Source organism: Montipora foliosa, chromosome 10 (genome assembly GCF_036669935.1).
Source record: "Montipora foliosa isolate CH-2021 chromosome 10, ASM3666993v2, whole genome shotgun sequence".
Lineage (NCBI taxonomy): Eukaryota > Metazoa > Cnidaria > Anthozoa > Scleractinia > Acroporidae > Montipora > Montipora foliosa.
The window spans coordinates 23,381,589-23,405,958 of NC_090878.1; the positions used below are offsets into that span (position 1 = coordinate 23,381,589).

General features: G+C 39.2%; 3 protein-coding genes across 6 annotated transcripts in view; 2 read left to right on the forward strand and 1 right to left on the reverse strand.

Annotated features, from left to right (window-relative positions):
- Positions 1–13,824, reverse strand: part of LOC137974050 (3'-5' exoribonuclease HELZ2-like) — a 90,531-nt gene extending 76,707 nt beyond the window's left edge. For 2 of the 3 annotated variants that reach the window (XM_068820965.1, XM_068820963.1), the window contains exons 1-7: positions 13,613–13,824; positions 11,137–11,386; positions 10,744–10,851; positions 6,226–6,616; positions 4,419–4,581; positions 2,966–3,953; positions 991–1,395 (exon numbers count right to left, since the gene is read on the reverse strand). In XM_068820965.1, coding sequence (XP_068677066.1) covers positions 991–1,395; positions 2,966–3,953; positions 4,419–4,581; positions 6,226–6,616; positions 10,744–10,851; positions 11,137–11,211 — 2,130 coding nt within the window. In that variant the 5' untranslated portion in view covers positions 11,212–11,386; positions 13,613–13,824. The remainder of the gene's footprint in view (positions 1–990; positions 1,396–2,965; positions 3,954–4,418; positions 4,582–6,225; positions 6,617–10,743; positions 10,852–11,136; positions 11,387–13,612) is intronic. The other variant, XM_068820964.1, reaches the window with a different exon arrangement.
- A 102-nt stretch (positions 13,825–13,926) lies between these two features.
- On the forward strand, positions 13,927–21,559 carry LOC137973118 (uncharacterized). Of its 2 annotated transcripts, XM_068819859.1 has the most exons (7): positions 13,933–14,087; positions 15,722–16,154; positions 17,274–17,327; positions 17,452–17,596; positions 19,104–19,182; positions 19,260–19,353; positions 19,989–21,559. In XM_068819859.1, exons 1-7 carry the CDS (start codon positions 14,010–14,012, stop codon positions 20,066–20,068), a joined length of 963 nt encoding a protein of 320 aa, XP_068675960.1. In that variant the 5' UTR covers positions 13,933–14,009; the 3' UTR covers positions 20,069–21,559. The 2 variants fall into 2 exon arrangements, with proteins under 2 accessions (XP_068675961.1, XP_068675960.1); XM_068819860.1 differs by lacking the exon at positions 19,260–19,353 and having other exon boundaries at positions 13,927–14,087; positions 19,989–21,533.
- Positions 21,560–22,338: 779 nt separating this feature from the next.
- Positions 22,339–24,212, forward strand: LOC137973020 (NADH dehydrogenase [ubiquinone] 1 beta subcomplex subunit 7-like). The gene is made up of 3 exons (XM_068819727.1): positions 22,339–22,425; positions 22,583–22,751; positions 24,003–24,212. Exons 1-3 carry the CDS (start codon positions 22,350–22,352, stop codon positions 24,058–24,060), a joined length of 303 nt encoding a protein of 100 aa, XP_068675828.1. The 5' UTR covers positions 22,339–22,349; the 3' UTR covers positions 24,061–24,212.
- Positions 24,213–24,370: the final 158 nt, after the last annotated feature.

The window sequence follows — 24,370 nt, forward strand, 5'->3', positions numbered from 1 at the left end:
CATAAAGAAAAAGTTGATTTGCTCTAAAATGCGATCGAACAACTTGAGTGCTTTTTAATCCGTTTGCCCAAATGGTTTTCGATGTGCCTCGACAGTGAAAAGAAAATTTTGCCCTTATGTTATAAACACGTAATCGCAATGAGTTCTCGTAAAATTGGGGGGAAATTTCACTAACTTGTGTCTTCAGAAGTTTGTTTAAAGCACCTAAACGTTATTTAAGTGTTGGAGCGGATCTTGTTTGAAGTTCGTCCTTTCTTGGTTGCATTTTGCCGATTCTTGTTCCAACCAACCTGGCGTGTTTCAATGAAATACATCAAAATGTGAATGATCTCGTTTTCAGAGATAAAGTGGAATAAAGTACATCAGTAAAACTTTTCTTTGACCTCGAACTGGCAAAGTTTTTTTTTATGGCATTTAATTTCAGCGTGATTCCTATTCGCAGGCTATTGACAGTTGACTCTGAAATGGCTTTTTTCCTTTTCCATTCGCTCGCTGAGGGTGTGCTTGTTTTTTTCACTATAACCCTACAGGCAGTAAGAATAAAAACCCAAGGAGCTCCGCTTTTAGGACTGGCTAAATCTATATATTAGTCACGCAAGAGATACACTGTAGGCTGTAAATCACAGCCAATTTCGGCTAATTTTCTTCATTTATAGAGCGTTTTCACATGACGTCACGGCGACCATGTTGGGGTTCCTAAACAAAGGAATGGCTGCCATGCTGGTGTACCAAACTAATCCTTCGGTAATTAAACTCTATTTTTATGCAAAGACTTTCTTTTGTTTCAGTAATCCAATATGGTTGCTGGTTACGGGAGTGAAAACGCTCTATAGTTTAATGAATCTCCTAACTCAGTGGAAGAGCATCCAAGTTAAGAATGGAAAAGTATTGAAGTATTGGAGCACATTGGTGAACTTCAGCTCTTCGTCCATCCATCAGATTTCCAACCCCTCCCGTCCTGTACTGCTTTAACCATAATCCTTACTTTACCTGAGGAGCAAAAGGTGCCAGTACGCAAATTCTCGCAGGATTGGCTTCTCCCCACACATCAATAGGCCAGAGATCGATCAACTCTTCCACACGGTCACTGACTTCAGCAGCCTCTCCTCTATTTAGAAAAGATGGTGGCTCATCTGCAATCTCCTCCTGTCCGTGCACTCCATAGAAAACCACAGAGTATTGAGCGAGGCTAGGTGGTCGCCTCATGTTTGCAATGAGTGTATCTTGGTAGAACAGATGAGACGGGACTTCGACAATGTCGTCATAGGAGCGGTAGTTTTGCAGCAGCAGGACTTTCCATTTGGACATTGCTGGGTACATGTCATAGAGACGAACCAGGAGACTACGACCAAGACCAAGTTGACGTGAAATTGGTGACATGACTGGAGGATTTAGCTAAAAAAACATTAAGGGAGAGGTGACTGCCAAGGAACTTTCATTGGGAGGATTTCTTGGAGGGATTCACGTGGTTTGTTGGTTAACATTGGCCCTTCTCCGCGGAGGTGTTCTTCTGGGTGGTCCCCTCCTTTGAATTGCAGAACTATCTGCATACAGTGGAAAAATAAGATGTCTAAGGAGTATCAGGTAGAAACTTTGTTTGTTTGTTTTTGGATTTGATGATTTACTGTGATTTAGTAATACAAACGGATATTTTCGTTTGTCTCACCATGTGCTCGCTTAAGAAACACATTAACCAAACTGTATAACCGCAGACCCTGGAGGGAACAACTCACCAGATGTTTATAGCTTGCACCTTCGCAAATGGGGTAGTCTGGATTTCAGCCACTTCCTCCGCTCGCAAAGTAGAGGAGGTGGCTGAACTTTAGGCTGCAAACGGGGCAGAAAAGTGTTTTGTGAACGACAGAGAGAGACCCTCCACAAAAAGCCGAGGAATGGCTCCAAATTTTAGACTTTATGTCTCGGCCTTAGGCCTGGCATGGTCTATGGACGAATAAACAGAACGCATTCTATATTAACAATCAACGGCTTGGTTTCCCGGGGTTTAAGAAGCGACTGTCCCAAAGTTGGGCTTAACTGGTGACTACGTTGACGCAAAAGCAGCCACATGGCCCCAAAATCGCAAGGTATTTGACCGATCTTGGCACCATTACCAACACCTCTTTCTGTTATCATCATGCCACTTTACGTAAAGTGAACCCGCGAAATCAAATGTTTGCTATGAATAAAATGGATCCTTACACAAAAAGCAAAACATACTGTACATTTCAGGTGATGGTTTTAGTTTCTTATGACCAATGCACACAGTTCATAAAGTGATCAGATAAGTAACTATTTGGACCAATGGCCGTGGTACAGATCTGTTCTTTATTTGATGCCACGCTTGGAGAAGCAAAAGTTGGCAAAAACACCATGTTAGCCCAAATCACCAAAGTGGAAGTATTAAAAATACATGTCCAAACAACAGCTAAGAAATAATTGTTAACAATGGTTTGTGCTCATATGTGGGATAGCATGAATAAGTAGCCCAAAACGTCTTTGAAAACACGACAGCAAAACAGTTTGCGACGCCAAATTGCCCAATTGCCTCTCTCTAGCTCGGCCGTGGATCAAAATGTAATTACTGCTAGTTTTGCTGTAAATTTTACATACAATGAACAAAATGTCGAGGCAAAATGGAGAAAGTGAAAATTCTAGTCTTAGCCACGAAAAATGTACAATTTACTTTATATGAAATTCAATGTTTGTAGTTTTGGAAGCAAAATCTCACAAGCATCCCGTCCAAAAGTTAGAATTTTTTGGAGTTTAGAGAAACAATTATTCCATTTGAACTTTTTGAAAAGAAGATTGGTTTTAGTCAATTTTACCATCTCAAATCCAATGTGCACTCATGAAATAACTGCTGTTGATTATTGTTTTGTGGAGGTCCATTCACATCGTAATTGAGCGATGATCACAAATTGGTAGATAAATAAAACTACATATTATTACCAAATCGGTATGGTACCTGCAGATGATCTCCCGCAAAAACTAACTGAGTATTCTTGCCAGCCAGACACAATGGGATGATGGTTTCAGCTTCCATTGCTTGTGCAGCTTCGTCAATGAAGATGTGCGTAAAAAAACCAGGAGGAAGATCGAGCTTTGCAATCGAGACAGCAGTTACTAGTGTACTGACTACGACTCGATGACTCTTCAAGTCGTCCTTGCTGGGCACAGCAAACTTTCCAGTGTGCAGATCCAAAAGGCAATATTGGAGGACCTCATCAGACACTGTATTTATGAAACGATTTTCCCAGCAAATCCGAAGTGGCTTGAACTTTGAGTGCGAACCACAAGAGGTAGTCAGGAATGGATGAAGGTAGTTTCTAATGTAATGGTCTGCAGCACTATTTGAATGGGTACACAGAAGGATGCGGTAATCTGCTGTCTGATCATTCAGCTGCATGATAATAAGTTCTTTGATAGCTTCAGCAATGGTTCTAGTCTTCCCAGTTCCAAATGGACCCAGCATCAACAGTGGTGGTCCAGGTTGTGGAGACAACATCTGCCGTAAGGCATACCACTGAGACCTGTTCAGTCGTGAACTACTGGAAGAGGAGGACCACTGTTCTGAAATGCCCTCAGGAACTACAGGAAAGACCACATCAAGGTTGATGCGCTCTAAAGCCCAATGCATGTGTTGATATGTATCAACGAACCTGAAGCAAACTGATGCTGGCAGAGGCCTTTTAGATTTCAACACCTTTTGGAGCTCTATGCTGGCCCTCAATAAGACACGATTCTTACGTAAACTCTCCACAATGACTTCATACAACAGCAGACTTTCAGCACCATGTGGCTTGATTCTAATTAGGGCATAAGTACCACGACCGATTAACAGAGAGGCATCATCCATCAGATCTTCGTTGACTGGTAGCACGATGGTAGTTTGTGAGGGGTCAGTGCTACATGGTTGAAGGCAATGGAGAAGTTCGGAACAATGCAAGGTCAGCCTGTCGAGAGGGAAGAAAGTAAATTACAAAATGTTACAGGTGTCATTACAAGAGTCAGCACTTTTTCCTCAGATATTTTCATACTACAATTTTGCAGCTTTCAAAGTAATATTCAGCTTTTCATATCCTACGATTTCGGGTGGACTCCTATATCATAATTTTCCAAATAGTTCTTTGATGTTTCCTCTGTTAAAACAACTTTCTTCTTACCATTTTTTCACGCAATGAGCAACTTTTTTGGTTCTTTTAGTATGGTGAGCAAAATCGTTTTTGCTATGACTATGATACTGGCAATCTGCAGTCAAATCCCACAATTGCAACTTTCCAGTACTACAAACTGGATTTGTCATGTTCCACGACTTTTGATACTTTGTATTTGATCACGGCACTAGCATGTGAGAGTGAGCTTTGGTTTTCTGGGGGTAATGCGAGTCATGATGACACAGGGCTTGACAAATAACAAACCTAGTCATTTGACGACGACGCTCGTACTCTTCAATGTGGAGAAGCATGTGGAGACGTTGCCTGTACTGTTCAGGGCAAAGAGTGTCATCCAGATGATCAAAATGACCAAACTCTACAGCTGTTGCCATGTTGGGTGGGAGAGGGTATTCAGATTTGCTGGAACCTTAATTAAAGTAAAGACACGGTCACGATCACCTGCCCTTTCACAAGATAATGGAAACGAACCGAAAACAATAAATACTGTCTAATGTAAAACAAGGAATAACGATAGTGTGTGCGATAAGAATTCTCTGCTAAATTGTTGTTTGCCCAAAGGATATCTGATTTAATATTTAAGATGCTATGTTTTACAAGGTCTGCACTCTCATGCATCTCACTGTCAAATTGTGTGTACATATATATTGCATAACCAGAGTAGGAAGAACAGGTTCAATAAATAAATAAATAAGTGCTGCATGAAAAGAGCACATCTTTACTGACCTGACTTACCTCGAGCCAGTCATCGAGCCATGCATTACTGTGGAAACCAGAATACCTTACTTTTAAAGTCTTAGAGTCACTATGACCAAAAAATCAATTCTTCTTTTTCTTTGGATTTCGACGTTAACTAAACACTAAGTGACCCAATTTTTAAGCGTTTGTTTGAGAGAGCTGTCAGATTGAGGAGAAATTTAATTTAATTTTAGTTTAAGAATGCAGCTATTGCGTGCACGTACGCAGCAGCATTAATATGCAGCACGGGAGTTTTCAGGAATTCAGAATTTTAATTAACCCTTTGACCCCTAAATACTTAATATTTTACTCTAACATCTGAGTATTGTTTCCCTGTGAGTAGTTGGTTTCTCCTATGCTTCCCGAGAGAGAAACCACTGCGACCAACCGTTTGATTTCCCATCGAGCATGTCCGAATTACGTCGCACTTCACGTGATGTATTTGACATCACTTCGTCTTATTTCGCGGGAAATCACTACACGGCAGGCTCGCCCAAACACAGCAGTTACGTAGCTGAACGCACACGCAAGCGCCAAAACAAGTTTACTAAGTCGTTTTACCGGTTCAAATTTAATTTATTCGTCCTTGGCGCTGGAAAGAGGCTCACTCAAAGAAACTAATGGTTGCTCGCAGTGGTTTCTCTCTCGGGAAGCGTAGGAGAAACCAACTGCCCGCAGGGCAGAGTATTTTACTCTGTCTAACGCCAGATGATTTTACTCGTCAATGGGGAACCCCCAGGAGTCAATGGGTTAAACTTGTGTGTTGTATAATAATTTATAATAGGATTCATTTACACGCTAAACTTTTAAGCTAGTGAGTAAAATGATGTCACCTTTCCCTAGATCCAACCCTCCAATCGGCCAGTTTTGTACGTAAGGAATGGCGGACCGTGAAAGCCAAAAATCAAAGCTCGAAATTTTGCCAGTCAGGTGTTCAGAAAATACACTTTCAATTTCTAAACAAAAAAAGGAAGTGTTTTTCTTATCATAGTAGCACTGACTGTAAGTTCCAGTAGAGAATGCGTTCCTCCCTCTCAAACAGAAGACTCACAGAAGTAAATAATTTTGCAACCCTTGGTACGATAAACCCAGGAGGGACCCTATACGTCAATTTTTTTTTTACTTCAAAGACCCAGGTTGTTTAGGCTTTTGAAAGACCCTATACTAAACGCAAAAATAAATTTAACCAGAACTTCATTTTGACCTTTTGATCTTCAATACCTATGTACAGAGTGTAGGGTTAGGATTAAGTTATTAAATAATATTTTCATTATCATTATTGCAGTGCTCAGCAGTAGAGCTTTTTGTCTCACACCTTGGGTATCCTGTGGATTAAAAGGAACCACAGGATATCTATCCAGCCAAGAGAGCTCACTGTCCTCATCACAAAGCACAGGGTACTGAATTGTGCGCAGCAAAGACAGTTCAGGAGCAACAACCACCTCAAGCTGTCTGTATACATATGGTCGCTCAGCAAAATCAAACACAAGACGCTGTTGAAAACTTCCATAGTCCAAAGATTGAAACTGGAGTGTAATTTGGTAGGTGGTCACTTGACAACTATGGTTTGACTCCCATTCCTGGCTTGCCTGAGGTAATATGTTCGTGGGATTGTTGCTTGCTTTGACCTGTATTATACTGTATTCAGGAAGATATGGGTCCAGAGTAAAAACACGGGATAATCTACACCACTTGCTTACACGACTCTGAAGAGACCAACAAAAAATTGGATATTGATGACAATAACATAACATAACATAAAGCCTTTATTTATACACGATAAGAGTTGAGGCTGCCAAGCTTGTGGGGTCGTGTGTACAAGTATTTAATCTAAGACCTAGAAATATTAGTCAAAATACATAAAAATAATAAAATACGTTATAATTATCGTGTATCGATACATATTAAATATTAAATATAAAATACATAACATGACATGTTAAATACTAAATATAAAAATACTAAGCTAAACACATAGCATTACCTAATCCCTTAAATTCTAAAAATACATGTAATCACTGTCTCTAATTCGAGAAGTGGAGGCAGTTGAGCTGTCGAAGAGAAAGTCTTTAAAATCTTCTTTAGTAATAAGTCGTTTTTTGATAAATTGTTAAGTTTATCATTACAGTTAACTAAATTCCAGAGGGCTGACCCACAAAAGGCTATTAAAGAGTCCCTCAATAATCTGCCATTGTATCTCGGGATCAAAGCTACATTCTGCCCCCGTAATGAGTAAGAACTTACTCTATTTCTGAAGATGCTCTTAGAAAGGCAGTCTGGAAGAATGTCATTATTTGCCTTATAAAAATTAATAGTTTTAAAATTTCCACTTTGTAATATTACCCGATTGTGATTCAATTTGCAAAGTTTAATACTCAACGAGATGCCATAATCCTAGCAGACGTACAGTGGAGTCTCTCAATTGAGCTGATAATATCCTAATTACAGCACGCACCTCACAAAACAAGGCCATACATAATAGATGATAAAATTACACTAAAATAGAATTTCAGTAAGACATCTCTAAAACCTGGAACGTTCTAATAGTTCCAGTTTGTTTGCAAAGCTTTTCTTTAAGTTCATTATACACATTGTGGTACCCAGGTAAGTCTATTCCTAGCAAATGGGTTTTGTGACGTAGCACAAGACTGTGTTTCCTAGGAGCGTCGGGGGTAGAGGTCCTATGATGTCTTTCTTTCTTTTCTTTTTTTTTTTTTGTCAATTTTTATTTAAATATATGCATTATTTAGAAAACGAACATTACTTACAACACTAATACAAATGACATTTTTACATACTTACAATACTTACAATATGAATTTACTTTCAAAAACTACTATTACTTACAATAACAACAATACATGTACCTTAAACACTAATCTTACTAACGCTACTTAATAGACTGATGGAAATATTGCTTACAAAGCTATTTAATACATCACTTGCAATACTAACATTACAGCTACATTACAGCGAAAAATAGGACGGGGAGCGAAATAATAGTACAATGAAACACAACCAGCTTGTTACACAGGCTACAAATTTGCGTGGCGTAATGTAATAATATTTACCAATGCTAATATATAATAGAAAGTGGAGTTACTTATACTAGTACGGAAATAAAGGAATCCCACTTTTTGTAATGTTGTGCAAGTTTACCACTTCTTTTGGCAATCAAAAATTCTATGTTAAAGGTGAACTTCAATTTGGCCTTAAAACCCTGTAAAGACGGCTTTGTATTATCAAGCTTAGACCTATAGATATAAAAAAGTTCATTACACATTATGGTACCCAGGTAAGTCAATTCTTAGCAAATGGGTTTTGTCACGTAGCACAAGACTGTGTTTCCTAGGAGCGTCGGGGGTAGAGGTCAGTATGATGTCTTTCTTGCAAAGTAACATAACTTCACTTTTCCCGGATGTGGTGTCAGTTGATTTGCTAAAAACAATTGGTAAACTTCTTGCAAAGCCTTGTTTAACAGGGCGATGGCTAAATCTGCCAACTGACCAATACAGAATATCATGGTATTGTCGGCATACATTAATAAAAACCCAAAACTAACAGTAGATGGTAGGTCATTGGTGAATAAAGTAAATAAAGTCAGACAATGATTCTAAATCACTGTTTATTAAGCAGTAACACTGATGCTCAGCCAGTCTGGTATGCCGCAGTTTTCCCTCAAATGAATGGCTCAGTTATGATAAACAGAACATGGGGAGGGAGGTGCTGTTAGGGCTGCTATCATTATTGAATATCATTACCATATTTATAATGGTAACAGCATTAATACACTGTTAATATTGTATGCATTACATTAGTATCCATTAGGTAATCACATGATTTCGAATGCAATTTGGAATAAATACATGTAAGCACAAGTAAATTTTTCAAAGACAACCAAAATTGCATGAGCCCGTAGGGCGAATGCAATTTGTAGTCTTTGGAAAAATTTAGAAAGCTTATATATTCCACATTGCAAGATAATTTAATCATGTGATTTTTATCATGCAATCTGGGAAAATTATGCCATACATTGATTTGAAAAAAAAGATTTGATTCAGGTTCTGTCCAATTTATCCTATTGTTTATTAGCCAATCATAATCCGGAATTTGGATGTGTAATTTTCACAAGGCATTACACTTTTTGCACTGGTATTACACTTTTTTGCACTGGTGTTACACCTGAACTGCACTGTTCTTAGCCAATCAGAATCGAGTAATTTTTTCATGTACAATTTGTATATAATTATTATTATACGGTATGCATACAGTAATTGACTGCTCCCAACAGGGGCTTTTCAGGGCCAAATTGACTCACGACAGAACAGAACAACAGCAACAACTTTAACAATCCCAACTGGCCAGAGGCAAACTTAAGGTCGTTATTTACAAACAAAACCGAGAAGCTGAACCAGGGACAACCAGGATCAAATTTACTAGTGGTCACAGTAACTGCCTTAAACCCAGGATCTCCAGCTCTCAAGGCAAGTTACCCTACAAACCCACTGGGCTGGCTGCCTTCTATTAATATTAGTAGTAGTAGTTTAAAAACACCACACCAATGTTACTATGTATTGGTGGGTAGGCACTGAAAAGGTAGCAAGAGAGGAGGCAGCACTCTCCTCTGAGTAGCGAAAAGATCACCATGGCAACTGAGCCAGTCAGTCCACCTCCCAAGAATCTGTCAACACATCACTGAGAAAAACCAGTATATTATGGAAAGTATACTTACCGCAAAATATGGTGGGGAGGGAGGGAAAAGAAGCAAGCGAAAAAGACACTCAACCCAAAGCATAAATTAGGGCAAACCTCCCCAGAGTCCCCCCAAATACTTGTATCCCAGCAAAACTGCTGCATTGGCTTGGTTTTGACTTAAATTGCCTAAATTATCCTTTGCCTCATTCTAATATTTTTGCTTCGCTTGTTTTTTAGGGCTCCAGATTGCACTGAAATGCGTGATGTGACCAATCCCTTCTGAGAGAGCAACACTTACAGATTTTACTCTGTCTACATGTAATACCAGACAATTTGACTTGTCAATGGAGGAAGCTTTAGGGCTGAATGGGTTATCAACAGGCATCAAAGTCCCCTTTACCAACATCTAATGTATGTCCACTTAAAGAATAGAATGCAAGAATAGAATACATACTTAATTGACTGCTCCCCATAGGGGCTTTTCAGGGCCAATGAAACACAACGAAACGACAGAACAGAACAACAACAACAACTGTTAAGAATCCCAACTGGCCGGAGGCAAACCAGTTGGCTATTTACAAGTGCAGCCGGGAAGTTGAACCAGGGACTACCAGGATCAAATTCAACGAGTGGTTAAAGCGGGTCTTGAACCCGGGATCTCCGGATCTCAAGGCAAGCGCCCTAACCACTGGGTCACACTGCCTCCTAAAAAAAAAACTTTTAAAGGCAGGCACTCACTCACAATCTGAACAAAAACATCAATTCATCAATTTTTCAACAATATTATCTACACCAGATACATACAATCCTGGCCAAAAAGGTTACAGGACAGAACACAAAATGGCTCAGGCACTGTACATTTTTATTTTACACATCTATAAGCAGTCGCCATAACCTTATTCAAGCTCTCATTGTCATTTTCAGAAACCCCTCCCCCTCGCAATGTTGATAGTTGCTGGGATCCTTTGGACTGTATATAAACACAGCAGCGTAACAACATTGCGAGGGGAGGGGGGGAGGGGGGAGAGAAAGACTTTGAGATATATGTAGCAAATTGTCCCATTATTTTTGGCCAGGATTGTATGTACAGTACATACAATCATGTTTTAAGTCATGCAGCCACAAATGACAATCTTACACTTGACTTGACTGTAAAAATCCACGTCACAAGCTTGTTCTTGTCAATATGTGGGACAAACAGCTTTTCGTTGCAGAGGATACTGTGGTTTGCACTCACCTCCACCATCTGAAATAGGATAAAGAAATTTTAACAACAATTATTGTGTTTGAAATTATCATGATAATACAGTGTAGCAGTTTTTGTCACAGCATTCTCTTGGAAGTCATTTCGAGGAACCATTCCAAATGTCAATTTGCTGGCTGGTCCCCACCAAAAAAAATCAAAGTGAACACAATTACGTTACCAAACTTTCAAACTGTACAAAAGGGCACACTAAATTCATCAATCATAGAACACATGGTATCCACAAAATGATATACTACTACCAAGTAAAATTAAATTGTTGCTCACCAAATTGCTTTCTGGATATCCAATCTCCCTTACTCGGTCAATTTCTTGCAACAATGTTTGCGCAGCATTAGACATACTGGAGAGGATGCAAGAAGTTAAAAAAGTCTTAGGCTTCAATTACGTTTCCTTTCAAGGAAAAAGTTAAGTTTGGTTGTTGGGTCTCCTGTTCCATCTTTGCACTTGACTTGACCAAGACAATTAGGTACTGAAGACAATTTGCCAACAATTTTAAAAAAAATATCAAAGAGCTCTAAAAACAAGAAAAAAAAGACAATAATTGAAATGTGTCCATCAAATGATTTTAATTTATCACAACTTTGGATCAGTTCCACAATAACAAATATATTAATGTCTCAAGCTTATAAAATTATACAGACTGCTTTCAATAAGATTCGCAGTAGGTGAGTATCACCTGCAGACAGAAATTAGAAGCCCAGAGCAATTAAGGAAAGTGAGTGCCCAGGGGTGGCCCTGCTTTTTTTGCAGGGAGTTACGTCATGGTCAGCTTGAGTTTCTTTGCTTACTGGCTATTCCACAGCCATTTTTGCTCAAGCTGTATTTAACCTATTGACTCCTTGGGGTTCCCCATTGACGAGTAAAATCGTCTGGCGTTAGACAGACTAAAATACTTAGTCTAGTAAGTATGGCTGGTTTAGGCCGGCTTAGAGGTGAATGGGTTAAATCTTTCCCTCCCCTGGTCTCCCTTCCCATTCCTGGTGAGTATTGGTTTGGTCAAAATTTCACCCATTAATTCAGTGCAATAGTGCTGTCAGGTGAAGGCCACTTGCAGTGTTGCCATAGGTACTTTCTTCCCCTTACAGAACTCTTCCTGGTTTTTTAATTTCACCAAACTGAAGGCACCACCTCCCACACTCATCTATTGTCTGTCTGCTCATTTTTGCATGCTCTCCATGTCTGTATACAGTGTGCTAATCAATCTTCAAACAATAAAGTCCCATGATAATATTATCATACATGTAGCCTTGGGCATTTAGTGCTGAATCTCTCATGAGACTAAAAGAGCCTTGTTGAAAGTTGTAAGTAAATGTACACATAAAAGGATCCAGCACCTGCCAAATAGCCTCAGCCAACCTCTGACTGTATTTACATGTACGGTATGTAGAGCTTAGTCCTTAACAACCTCTAAATTCACTCATCAAAACAATTTAAACCTTTAACTCCTGGAGACTTAAACAGATTTTCCTCTTTATAATGCAGGTCGATTTTACTAGTCAATGGGGAAGGAGGTGGGGCACAGTTCAGTTCAGTCAATGGGTCAAAGCTAGAACAAAAGACGTGAGAGTCTAAACATTTGCAGGATGAACTTTCTCCTCGCTTCTTCTAACACCCTGAATATTGGTGATTCAGAAGCAGTTTATTTGCATGCAACAACCAACAAAACCAACTTTAGGAGCTAATAATTGATAGGTATTTAACCCGTAATTACAGACTATGATAATGATTGCTCAAGACATTTTTATGTAATAATGCATTGTAATAGTTACCATAGCAACTAGCTCTTTAAAAATAAGGTCCCAGTTGTTCAAAAGGTGGATACATGTAACGCTATCCACCTGATAAATCACTATCCATTGGATAGTGCAATTGGTTTCACTATTACTTACCCATTGGATAGTGATTTATCCGAAGGATAGCGCTATCCATCGTTTGAACAATTCAGGCCAGGCCCCAGTTGTTCGAAGGGTGGATAGCACTATCCACTGGATAAGTCAATTGGTTTTGCTGATGTTTGTCCGCTGGATAGTGACTTTAATACATGTATCCAGTGGATAGCGTTATCCACCTTTTGAACAACCGAGGCCAGGTGTTTAAAAACACTTACATTGCAAAAAACAGTGATCATCCGAAAAAGACCATCTGTCTCTAACATTTATAAAAACACTGGCATCTCTAATAAATAAAAATTGAGCATTTTGCAGCTACAAGGCTACTAAGCAATTTGGTTGAGCTAGCCTGTTGTTAATCTACTCAGTTAACAATGACTCAATGAAAAATTTTAACCTGAATTAACCTTGAGTAAAAATTAGACCTGATCATTAAGCTTAAGTTAAAGAACTTGCAGGTGTTTCAGAGATCAGAAAAAACAGATCAATTTACCAATATGAAAAATATTCACTTTCAAATGTCCTCGATGATCATGAAAAACCACTTAAAAGCAAATTTTCTTGGCTAAGTCGATTTTTAATGCATTTTAATTACGTTATATGACACGGTCTAAGCTCAAACTGTCAAGATCCTGTCATCATACTGTATGAAAAGTTTTAGAAGATCCTGCTAACTTTAACACCTTTTTCCCCTTTTTGCCAACCGATCGAAAGCGATAGAGGATAAATTGAAGAAAAAAAACCCCATCGCCTTCCTAATATCTTTGACCGTAAGTAAGGATCAGACAAACAGCTTATTGTTACTAGTCCATAGGATTCAAATGGAATAAGACGAAAATTTAATTTCTTACCTCTGGTTCGTAGCGACGATGATGTCGCTGACAACCACAAACGCGTTGAATCTTTGCCTAGAGATACTCTCCAACCGAGAGATAAAATTAAGAATTTCAGTGCCGTCGTTGATCTTGGTGGTAAAATTCTTCAACGTTTTCTTCGTATGAAAAGTGAAAGTTTGTTAAAAACAATGGCCTCTTAATTTCATGATGACATTGTAATAAAAAAACGTTAGTATGCCAAAAATATAATTTAAATACATTATGATAAGAGATACACAAAGTCTACACAAAGTACTTACTGGTGAGTGTCAGTTCATCCGCTGCTCAAGAGTATAGCAGACTGTTGGAAAAATACGGGACGTTTCGACCTCAGAACGGCGCGGGAGAATATAATTATTACTGTATTGGTAAAATGAGATATTTCACTGGATCGCGACGAAGAAAAAGAAATACTGGCAGCGATCGTAGACAAAAGGCTTCTGTAGAACCTGTAAGATCAACTTTTTTCTCGTTTTTTTTGTTGCACAGTACTTAACAATAATTATTAGACCCGTAGCCCGCAACGGGTCAATAGTCCATTCGGCTTCTCAGGACTCATGGGCTATTGACCCGTGACCCTTGAGGGCGAAGGGTCTACCGTAATTGTTTAGTATCACCCAACCAAAAGGCAATAATAAAGTTAGCAAATGCAAGTTGAAGAAATATCTATTTGGAAAATGAAAGAAAGCGTCACGCTTTTCGCTACTCGAGGACTATTACTAACAGTCCTGTAGTAGTGTAGCCAATGAAAATGCAGGATTTGCATTAGTCCACTAGTTGGGTGATACTAAAATTCAATAGTACGCAGTACAATGCTTTACGGCATATCACAACACAGCACACTTATAAGTGTACACTCTATCTACAATAGTAGCTCGCTAAAGCTCTAAGTTGCTAGTTGCAATAAAATTGCCTGAATCGTGGAGTAATGCCATCATTGCTACTCAAGTAGCTACATGTAGGCCGGAGGGTGTAAAGTGCAGGTTGCAGGTAACGGTTAGGGTTGCAGGTCATTGTTTTACCATAACTAAAAACAACCCAAACCGTAAAGTTTACAAAAATGCTAACCTTAAAGTCTCAAACATTATCTAAAGCACAGTGTTTAGGCCAAAATAGCCTGAGTTAAGGCTTGGGTTTTTTCAGCGGCGGGTCTAATTTGCAGGTCGCAGGTCACAGGTCGGGGGTTGCAGGTCATTGTTTCACCAATACAGAAAGTATCGTAAACATTCATAAAAGCTAACCTTAGGCCTAAAAACTTTTGTTTAGGCCTAGGTCAGTTAGTAGTCAATGTATGGTGGGGTCAAATTACTCGCATGATGTTTTAGTGTTTCGTTTCACTGTTTCAGTGTTTCACTGTTTCGTGGTTTAGTAATTCCCAGTTTACACCCACCATTCCTATGCAGCCTCAGTACAATAGAATCAAATAAGATTTATTTTGTCGATGATGGCTCAGGGATAATCAGAAAAAACCTGAGAGCTCCTTTACACCAGTCCCGATTTTGCCCATAATTTTCTTGTCCCGTCATGACTGACTGCCCCTGGGTCTCCAAGGATGGAGTTGAACCTACGGCCTTCTGTTTACTATATGGGAGGCTCTATCACTGGGCCACGTGAGACTATTAAGAGCCTTGAGGGCCTGGTTCAACTTTGGTGAAGGTGAGAATAATTTATTGCTCTGAGGACTGAACCCATTGATGCCTAGGAGTGATACTTAATAGATTTTACTCTGTCTAATTCCAGACAATTTTACTTGTCAATGAGGACAGTTCAAGAGTCAACAATGGGTTAATTATATTGAAGATGACAATATTCCTCTGAGCACTTAATTGTTTGTATAAATATTGTATAGGTTCAGGTATATCGTCTAAATGAACCTAGTTTAATTAATGGCCTTAAATGCTCCCAAGAGTCTCCTATACTTTAAAGGTAAAACATTGGCACAAGTGATCGGAAGATCATACTTTCTATTCCTGTTTGGAGTACTTGCATTTTTCCAAGCATTTTCTGAGCCATATCATTGAAAAAATCTCCTTTACTACAAATCATAATAACCACTGAAATCACTTTATCCATGTCCTGATTCAGGAAAGTGCAAAGATCAGTGATGAGGCAGTTGACTTGCCAGAGATTAAAAGATTGAGGAGAGGCAACGTGGATGACAAAACACAGGCTCAAAGAAGAACAGTAACAAAATCAAAGAAAAGCAAACAGCAATGTTCCAGTGACGCAACTCCTATACAGCCTCTTGAAAGTCAACCCTCAGAAGAGTTACCAGCTGATGGAGAATCAATGCCTTCATTCAGCAAACCTGAAACAAGGACAGAAGAGCTTAATGATATTGAACAGTTATCTTCGGAGTCTGATAGCAGCATTAACATGTCAGACAAAAGAGATTCTTTAACTCTCTATGACACAGATGAATGCCAAAGTGACCATAGTTTTCTTCGACAACAAATCAAGATATTGAAAACTCCTTTTCAGCTGGAAGATGACTGTCCTGCTTTAGCTAGGATCAGAGGTATAGAATAAATTGCACTCCATCAAGTGCATGAATCATGCTTGTCCTTAAGGCAGCTATAGTTGCCTACCTGGTGTTTCATACTCCTGATGGGGAGCCTGTGCCTTCTTTAATCCTGATAATCAGATTTAGCACCACAAAGTCAAAGTTTTCCTTAACAATTTTCCCAACTTCCTTTAGCCATTTAAAACGTTACAGTGACAGCCTTATGATACAGAGATCATTTTTGAAATTAACAGCAAGGATCACCAGCACTCAAATATAGCCAGATTTTCTCTACTGGCATATATTTGCAGTTTCAGAGGCATTTTGTAGCATTGTGTTTCAGATGTTGGCGTGTTTTTTTTAGCATTTTACATTATTCTCTCTCTCTCACTCAATCTCTCTCTCTCTCTCTCTCTCTTTATCCCCTTCCACTTTTTATCAATGGCAGTGGAAGGTGCCTGTTTTCTCTGGGGACCAATGGGTGGATTACCATGATTTGGCCGTCTTCCAGGTTCCATCTATGAGTTTGCAGTGGATAGTAAAAGCTGCTACTAACAATAGATGACTCAGTAACTTAACCTTTACACAGCAATGCATTTCTTAACTCTGTTTTTAAAAAACTCATTAATAATTCATGAGGCTAACAGCCTATCAAAACACAGATAAAACTTTACGTGTATGAGCTTTATATCCTGATAAAACACTCCTTGTTATAGTATTCTTTTATATATAAAGAATACTGATAAGGCATGGCTTGTTTTTCTTGTATGCTAATATTCACCTCTCACAATTTGAACCATTGTTCTGAGTCCAGAGGGACACGCTTTTTGTGGAATGTTTTTTAAGCTGTTCAAAAAACTCGCAGCATGTGTTTTAATTATCGGGCCTAAAAACACTCGGCTACGCCTCATGTTTTTAAACCCCGATAAAACACTGCTGCTGGTTTTTTAAACATTACATAACTTCCTGTTGTGCACTACTAATTTTGACATGTAATCTTCATGTACAAATACTTGCAGAGCATTAAAGAATAGGTGATAGCATAAAATTACCCTATACTTACAACCTTGAATTACGTAATGCTTCCAATCATTACTTTTTTGATTGAAATAAATGTAATTAATTTCTCTCCAGCAAAGGATTCAAGACATATTCCCATTGAGATCATTCAAAATGCATTGAGAAAAGGTAAAAGCTACTACAAAATCATTCATTGTAGTATCTACATGTAGACCAGTGTTTTAAATTTCTTGCTCCTCTCGTTTTGTTTCATTGCATGGTGAAAGATTGACTTCCCTTCATTGTCTTCCAGTTAATAATAGAAGAGACGACATAATAATGAGAAGTCTTAACCGACAAGCACAGAGAAAGGTGCTTGGTAACTTACAGGATGCAAGATGTGGCGAAATACCAAACGAGACATTAAGTTTGGCTTCAGATGGCCATCTTCTTGAGAGGTATTTCTGAGAAGACGAAATGTTGTAAAAAATTAAATGTACTTTACATTTAGTTTAACAACAAGGGACTTCCATCAATGATTGCTTACAAGTGCCAAGGGTTTGACCCAAATAGGTTCTCGTGAATTGTTTATTATGGTGTGTCTCGAAAATGAAGACCCTATGACCACAAAAACTTGAAAACTCGGAAACTAATAAAGTATGTAACTGTACCCCAAAACCCTCAATTTGGCTAACCCTAGACCTAAAAACCAACTTTAGGCCTAGTTAAGCGTACGGTTAGCCAAATTGAGAGTTTTTGGGGTACTTCATTCGTTTCTGTGTTTAAGGGTCTTACGGGTCTTAAGGTCTTCGTTTTTGAGACACCCGTTTATTAAGTGTTGTGGCAGAATGGAGAACATTTTTATGGAGTATTTCAGTCATTCAGCCCCTCCCCTACATCATCGTAACGGTTTTTCCCTGTTTATCAGTGTAACAGGAGGGGCAGGTACAAAACACAGGTCTTAGGTCAGAGGTGACTGTTTTATCAATGCATAAACAAACCTAAACATTCATTAACGCTAACCTTAGGCCTAAAATGTCCTGTTTTGGTCGCATTAGGCCTAAGGTTAGCTTTATTGAATGTTTAGGTTTGTTTCTGTATTGGTAAAACAGAGACCTGTGAAGGAGACCTGTGTGACCTGAGACCTGTCTTTTGGTAAACCGAAATCTGAGTGTCCATCTGAGAGCTGGCTGGGCAGTAGTGGAAACTTGTAGATGTCCCAGGGCCTCACTCCACATGGGTCAGATAACAGTATTTAAACTGGATGAACCCAGTCAACAGGGCCCATATAAAAGGCCCCCAGGCACATTAAACTTTAATTTAACTGTGCATTGAAATTATTATTAAGGTAAAGGTAAAGTCTGCTACGAGCCGTGGGTAGCCCATCTGGCCGGCACTTATCTCCGGTTACTCAATACTGTAGCATGAAGTGACTGGGAGTATTTCTACTCCCCTCTGGATGGGATGCAAGTCCATCCCATGGTTACACCCAGCATTAAATTTGCCAGTACCCATTTATACACCTGGGTGAAGAGAGGCACTGTGAGAATAAAGTGTCTTGCCCAAGAACACAACACATTGACCCAGCCAGGGCTCTAACCCGGACCGCTCAATCCGGAGTCTGGTTTGGGGTGTGGTCCAGGGCGCTAACCATTAGGCCACCGCGCCTCCCCGCATTGAAATTATTAAGTTTGACCAATTGACTCAGACTTAAACCGCCTCACTGACAAGTTAAATCATCTGGCATTAGACAGACTATCTATTAAGTGTAACTCCTTGGAATCAATGGGTGAAAGGGGACATAGTTTTCGAGTGGAGGTCAAGGTTGTTAACCCATTGATAGTAAAATCTTTTGGCCAGAGCCAGTTACTTAGTATCACTCCAGGGGGCAATGGGTTAATTTTGGATTAGCCAACTCAACGCAGTTTGTGTAGGCTTTTCACAATTGAGTTTCTTTATATATAGGTATAAAGAAATGGAGTCAAGAGTTGCCAACATTGAAAAAGTTTATGACCAAATTAAACAAGAACATGCTCAGCACAAGGTAAGCCATAGAGACTCACTGTCTCCTTGCACATGGTGTCTAAACATTCATCTTTGTTCTTTTCTTGACAACCTCAGCACATAGGTGAATTGGTAGCACAGCTGGAAGTAATCAGTGATAAATTCAGCAGTGATGACTTGGTTGAACAAGTGAAAAGAACAAGGAATTTAGGTGTGTAATGAAGCTGCTTACTCACCCCACTCCAACCCCCAAAGGAAGATAGAGCATTAGATCCTGGCTGAAGGTCCAGTATAAAACGTAAAGAAGAAATGAAGGGGTTACTTTCTAAAGAAGCTATGTGCTGCACTGGTGGGGTGTAGAAAATGAAAATTTGTTTTTATCAAACAAGTTGATGAAGGTATTAGTAACTGTCCCGACAAATTAATGCCTATCGTTCAAAAACAATATATGAGCACACAAATCTTTCTTACAGAGGTTACATGTAATTTACTATATCAGCTAATGTTGATAAAAAAAACTTCTTTACATTCGGCCAGTTGTTTCAGGAAAAAATTTCAAAACATTAATACACTTCCACGGCCATACAGGGCAAGTTGTCTTAAAGCCAATATTCACTCTTAAAAGATGGGTGCGTTTTCCTTCACTCTGTAATAGAAATTAAGCTAACTGAGGCACATCATTAGTTAACCAAGAGGTACCCCTCTCTTCTTTGTGTAATTTTTTTTAGATATTAATCTTAATTTATGAAATGTCCATTTGAAGGAGAGAAATAAATCTACATAAAAATACACAAAATACTCTCCTAAAGGATCTCATAGTTGCATTGTTTTAAATTCTTGCTGCAGGTGCATTGACAGGACCAGTGCTCAGTGACCATACTTCATATTCTCATCACCAGCTTGTGCAGATGTTGTTCAAAGATTAATCCTCAAAATGCCATGACTCTATATTGAATGAGCTTGTTAAATATAAATACCACTTTCATTCCCAAGATCAAATTGTTCATTCTCCTAACTAGAACCATAGATTTCTTTGCCGGGTAGTTGTGATAATTTGGTGTTATATCAAGATCGCACCTCTTCAGCTGATAATTATCTTCATTCTCAATACCTGTCTGACTGACATTTCATTGAAATTGTGCAGAGAATTTACATGCTGGTCACTCCTGAGATGAGAGTCAAAGGGTTAAATTTTGCTTATGATCAGACAACCAAAATAGACCCAATTGGCGTCAAAATTGTTGAGACACTCTAAACTTGTCCTTTAGAGTCGATTTCAAGCTCGGTGCGAAAATGCCCCCCTCCCCCGCACCCCCAGAACAATGTTGTGTTTTTCTGTTTTCTACGAGCCTTGTCGACAGCGGTACAAAATTGATTAGGGTGGGGGAGGAAGGGGTATCCCGGAAACGTACTTTTTGGACAAAACAAATGTATATATTTGAAGTGGGAGTTATAAATGAAAGAAAAAAGTGGTACTCGCACTTTCATGCAGTTGTCTCTTATAGACAACTAAAAAATTGATGTGGCTTCAACAGGATTCGAACCCATGACCTCTGTGATGCTAGTGAAATGCTCTATCAACTGAGCTATGAAGCCACTGAGTTGCACCAGCATCACAGAGGTCGTGGATTTGAATCTTGTTAAAGCCACTGAAATATTTCAGGTGTCTATAAAGAGACATACAATCATGTACATATATTTTATGCATACATACTTTATTTATGCTCGAGAACCCGGAGCTTGTTTGGCTAATGCTTCGAGTTTAAAATAAATAAAAAATTAATATTTGTCAAAAAAAAAAAAATGAAAATGAGATGAGATAAGTGCAAAGCTTTCAGTTATTGGTCAATAAGCTAGTTTGGAAGTACCAATGCATGTCACCTGGTGTTGGTCGTGAATAATAAAGTTAAGGCGTCTAGGAATTCTACTCTAAAATCCATTTAATATGATCATGACCAACTTTGGGACACAGAAATGTGGTTGTATTTAATGGGATGGTATTTTTAATGAGCTAGGGTCAAATAATTCCAAATAACCCATCTGTCAGACAAGAAGAGGAGAGAGACTTGGAGAAACTAACCACATTTGGAACTCAGCTAGTGCCGATTAAACAAGAAGGCGACATAACTTTAACTTGTTGTCATAATCAGTTGAACATGCTAACCACTAACACAGCTTCCCTGAAAATTGTGCAATAAAATGAGGTAATGTTTGTCAAATTGTGTCTGTTTTTTTTAGCACTCAGCAGCCTCACCAAGCATTTTGACAGGTCGTATTAATGGCGTAATTTTGTAAAGAAAAATAAGGAGTGAGGTTTTGTTTGGGTCAACAGAAAACTTGTCATATGGTGGGGTTCCACTGTAATAAATGAGAGCATTGATGACGTGAATAAACTCTGAAATAAAAACTCTTTTTCCTGAGAGATTTCTCTACAATGTGAAGTAGTCAAAGTCACAAGAATGGCTATGGATACGAACAGTATCCAGGGGTGGATCCAGGATTTTTTTTAGGAGGGGGTGCATCACTAAGGAATGGCATAGCTGAATGGTGACATTTTTGTTTGCAGAATACCAGTTGTATTAAAAAGCTGCAGGTCGTCTCTTGGGGGGAGGGGGGAGCACACTTCCTGCACCCTCCCCCTAGATCTGCCCCTGGAATCCTGACCTCATGATGCTGTGAATTTTATCCCTCCTCCCTACCCTCCCCCTCCCCTGCCTTTGTCCTGTATTTGGCAGCGACGAAAGCGTTTAGCCGGCTCTAACATGCCGTAAACCATACCGTGTGAAGATCCTTGCAAACGAGCAAAGATTGTCTCTTAAGAATCAAGTTTCAAAAATGTCACATGCAGTGCGCTATTAAACGAAGAACACTTGACCACTTTTGTCTTCTTGTTGAGTTCTGTATGTTTGTATGCAAATAATGGCGCGGTATTCTAAAATGTTTTCTGTTCTTGAAAAACGGAGAATTACTTTTTTAATTGATCTTTATTATTTTTTCCTTTTGCAATAGACCAATTTCGATATATTAAAATTCAGTCCTAAACAAAAGGCATCATCTCGAGGTTCTGGGGAATAAATTTAAGGATTCGTATGAGTTTATTCCCCAGAGCCTCGAGATGATGGCTTTTTAATTGGTCTAATTGCTTTCGAATTCGCGACAAAGTTCAAGTTGTTTGTACGTTACGTAAATTCGTTACGTACGCATTGCATGCCTATATTCCCGTGCGGAATTATGGGTAGCGCGATCCAAACATCCAATATGGCGGACGAGAAGTACGAGCCAGGTGAGAATATAGTTACTCTAAAACGCAGCCTATTCCCTTTACGAAAGCTCTTGATGTCACTTTTTTACTATGTCCTGTTATCACGAAAGTATTTAGTCCATCCAGAGCATTAAGACACTATTTTCGCAGCCTTAACAAGCACGATTTCCTTGTTTAGTGATGAAAGTGACTGCAAAAGAGATGGCGGACGCCAAGCTTCCATTGCAGGGGAGAGATTACTGCGCACACTTGCTCATACCACTTTTGAAATGCAGAAAAGAAACGTATCTTATGCCATGGAAATGTCATCACGAGAAACATTTGTGGGAGAGATGTGAATATGACGAGTAAGTAAGAGTCCGTTGATTTTGTAAGAGGCAATGATTCAGTATCATTGCTGTTGACTCGGTATCATAAGTGAAAATTTGGATAAGAATATCTTCAGTCGAGACTTGCCTGTCATTGAAGTCTTATATGCCCTTGTCAAGTTTAATTTAGAAAGCTAGGACACCCCACTTCTTTGTTGATCGTCAAACCCTAGAGATCTAAATCTGTAGGTTTTGTACATCCCCCACTGTCATCAACCCGCTCCTGAGGAAGTGAAACCACCAAAATTCGGTTCCCCCCCCCCCCCCCCCCCCCCAACCCAAAAAAATAAATAATAAATAAGAGTACCCAGGTGTCCCAGTATTTACATCAGTGTTCCGAATGACTATCCAGTGGCATTCATTTTAACCCATTGACACCTCAAATGCCCTAGGATGCCCCAGTCGACGAGTAAAATCATCTGGTGTTAGACAGAGCAAAATCTGCCAAGTCTCACTCTGAGAGGTCAGTGGGTTAAGCATCATGGGAATGATGGCGACTTTCTTTCTGGGGATGCTTTCAATGCTACAATTACTGAGATGTGCATAGTGGAGGCCCTGACAGGGGGGGGGGGGGGGAGTCCCTTGTCGCTTGTCTGAATTTTAAAATCACTCATGTCGGGGTTTAATGGGCTCATTCTCGGTCTTGACGTCACTGTCGGAATTTTGCTGGGAAAGGATGTCTTTTGTCGGAATTTCATTTTATGTGCTGTCGCTACTTTTTGGGCCACGTCGCTTGTCGGAATTTACCCTGTCAGGGCCTCATAATGACCAAGGACAGTGAGAAAGTTTTGAAAACTAAAATTATTTGGAAACCTGAGAAAACTTAGGCTTGGATTAAAATGTCGTAGCTGACAGCTGAATGAAAGGTGGGAGACCAGGAGGTTTGCAACACTTAATGATCGATCCAGGAGAGTTAACATTTGTGTATCTGGTGTGTGTACTTATTATTTCAAGGGATCCTGGCATGATGACTACCGGTAGATATAGTTGAATTAACCTGTGGTTACTCTTTACAAATTTGTGTTTGTGGAAGGAAATTGATGCATGGTTGACGGGGGAGTAACACTTTCTTTCCACACGTATTATTATCCCTGGGTTTAACACTTTTTCCCCACCAGGGCGTTAAATCAGAAAAGCAGCAGATTCCCAAAATGAATTATTACTAAGCATATGGAAATAATTTGCTAATGAGGATGAGTGCAAACAATTGATCAAACTATTCTTTTGCAGCTTAATGTATCGTGTTAGAGAAAAAGAACGGCGAAAGCTGCAACTGGGGAACAAGTGATGTTTTAAGATGCCATTCCGTGGCATGCAAGTGTTGTCCGTGTGACATTACACAGTGCCTTTGATGAGAGATTCCTGTTGTAACATTATATTTGTAAAAAAAGAATTTAAGGATGTGCATGTCTTGGATTTGTAAAATGGAAAAAAGATGAAGGCTGGCGTTTGAATTTTGTGTATGGGAATCCCTTTTTGTTATTTTACGTTTGTAAAATTGCCTTGTACTGTATAATATAGTTATTGCTATCACGGACAGACAGTATGTAGCACCTATCACCCCAAAAAAAGTGCCCCTGTGACCAAAAAGTCAATTC

Excerpts from the sequence above, each read along its gene's own strand:
- LOC137973118 (XM_068819859.1), top strand. The coding sequence starts at position 14,010 with ATGAGATATTTCACTGGATCGCGACGAAGAAAAAGAAATACTGGCAGC. Across the intron at positions 19,183-19,259 it reads AAGAACATGCTCAGCACAAG|CACATAGGTGAATTGGTAGC; the intron begins GTAAGCCATAGA and ends TGACAACCTCAG. Across the intron at positions 19,354-19,988 it reads GAAAAGAACAAGGAATTTAG|GTGCATTGACAGGACCAGTG; the intron begins GTGTGTAATGAA and ends TTCTTGCTGCAG.
- LOC137973020 (XM_068819727.1), top strand. The coding sequence starts at position 22,350 with ATGCCTATATTCCCGTGCGGAATTATGGGTAGCGCGATCCAAACATCC. Across the intron at positions 22,426-22,582 it reads GGACGAGAAGTACGAGCCAG|TGATGAAAGTGACTGCAAAA; the intron begins GTGAGAATATAG and ends TTCCTTGTTTAG. Across the intron at positions 22,752-24,002 it reads GAGAGATGTGAATATGACGA|CTTAATGTATCGTGTTAGAG; the intron begins GTAAGTAAGAGT and ends ATTCTTTTGCAG.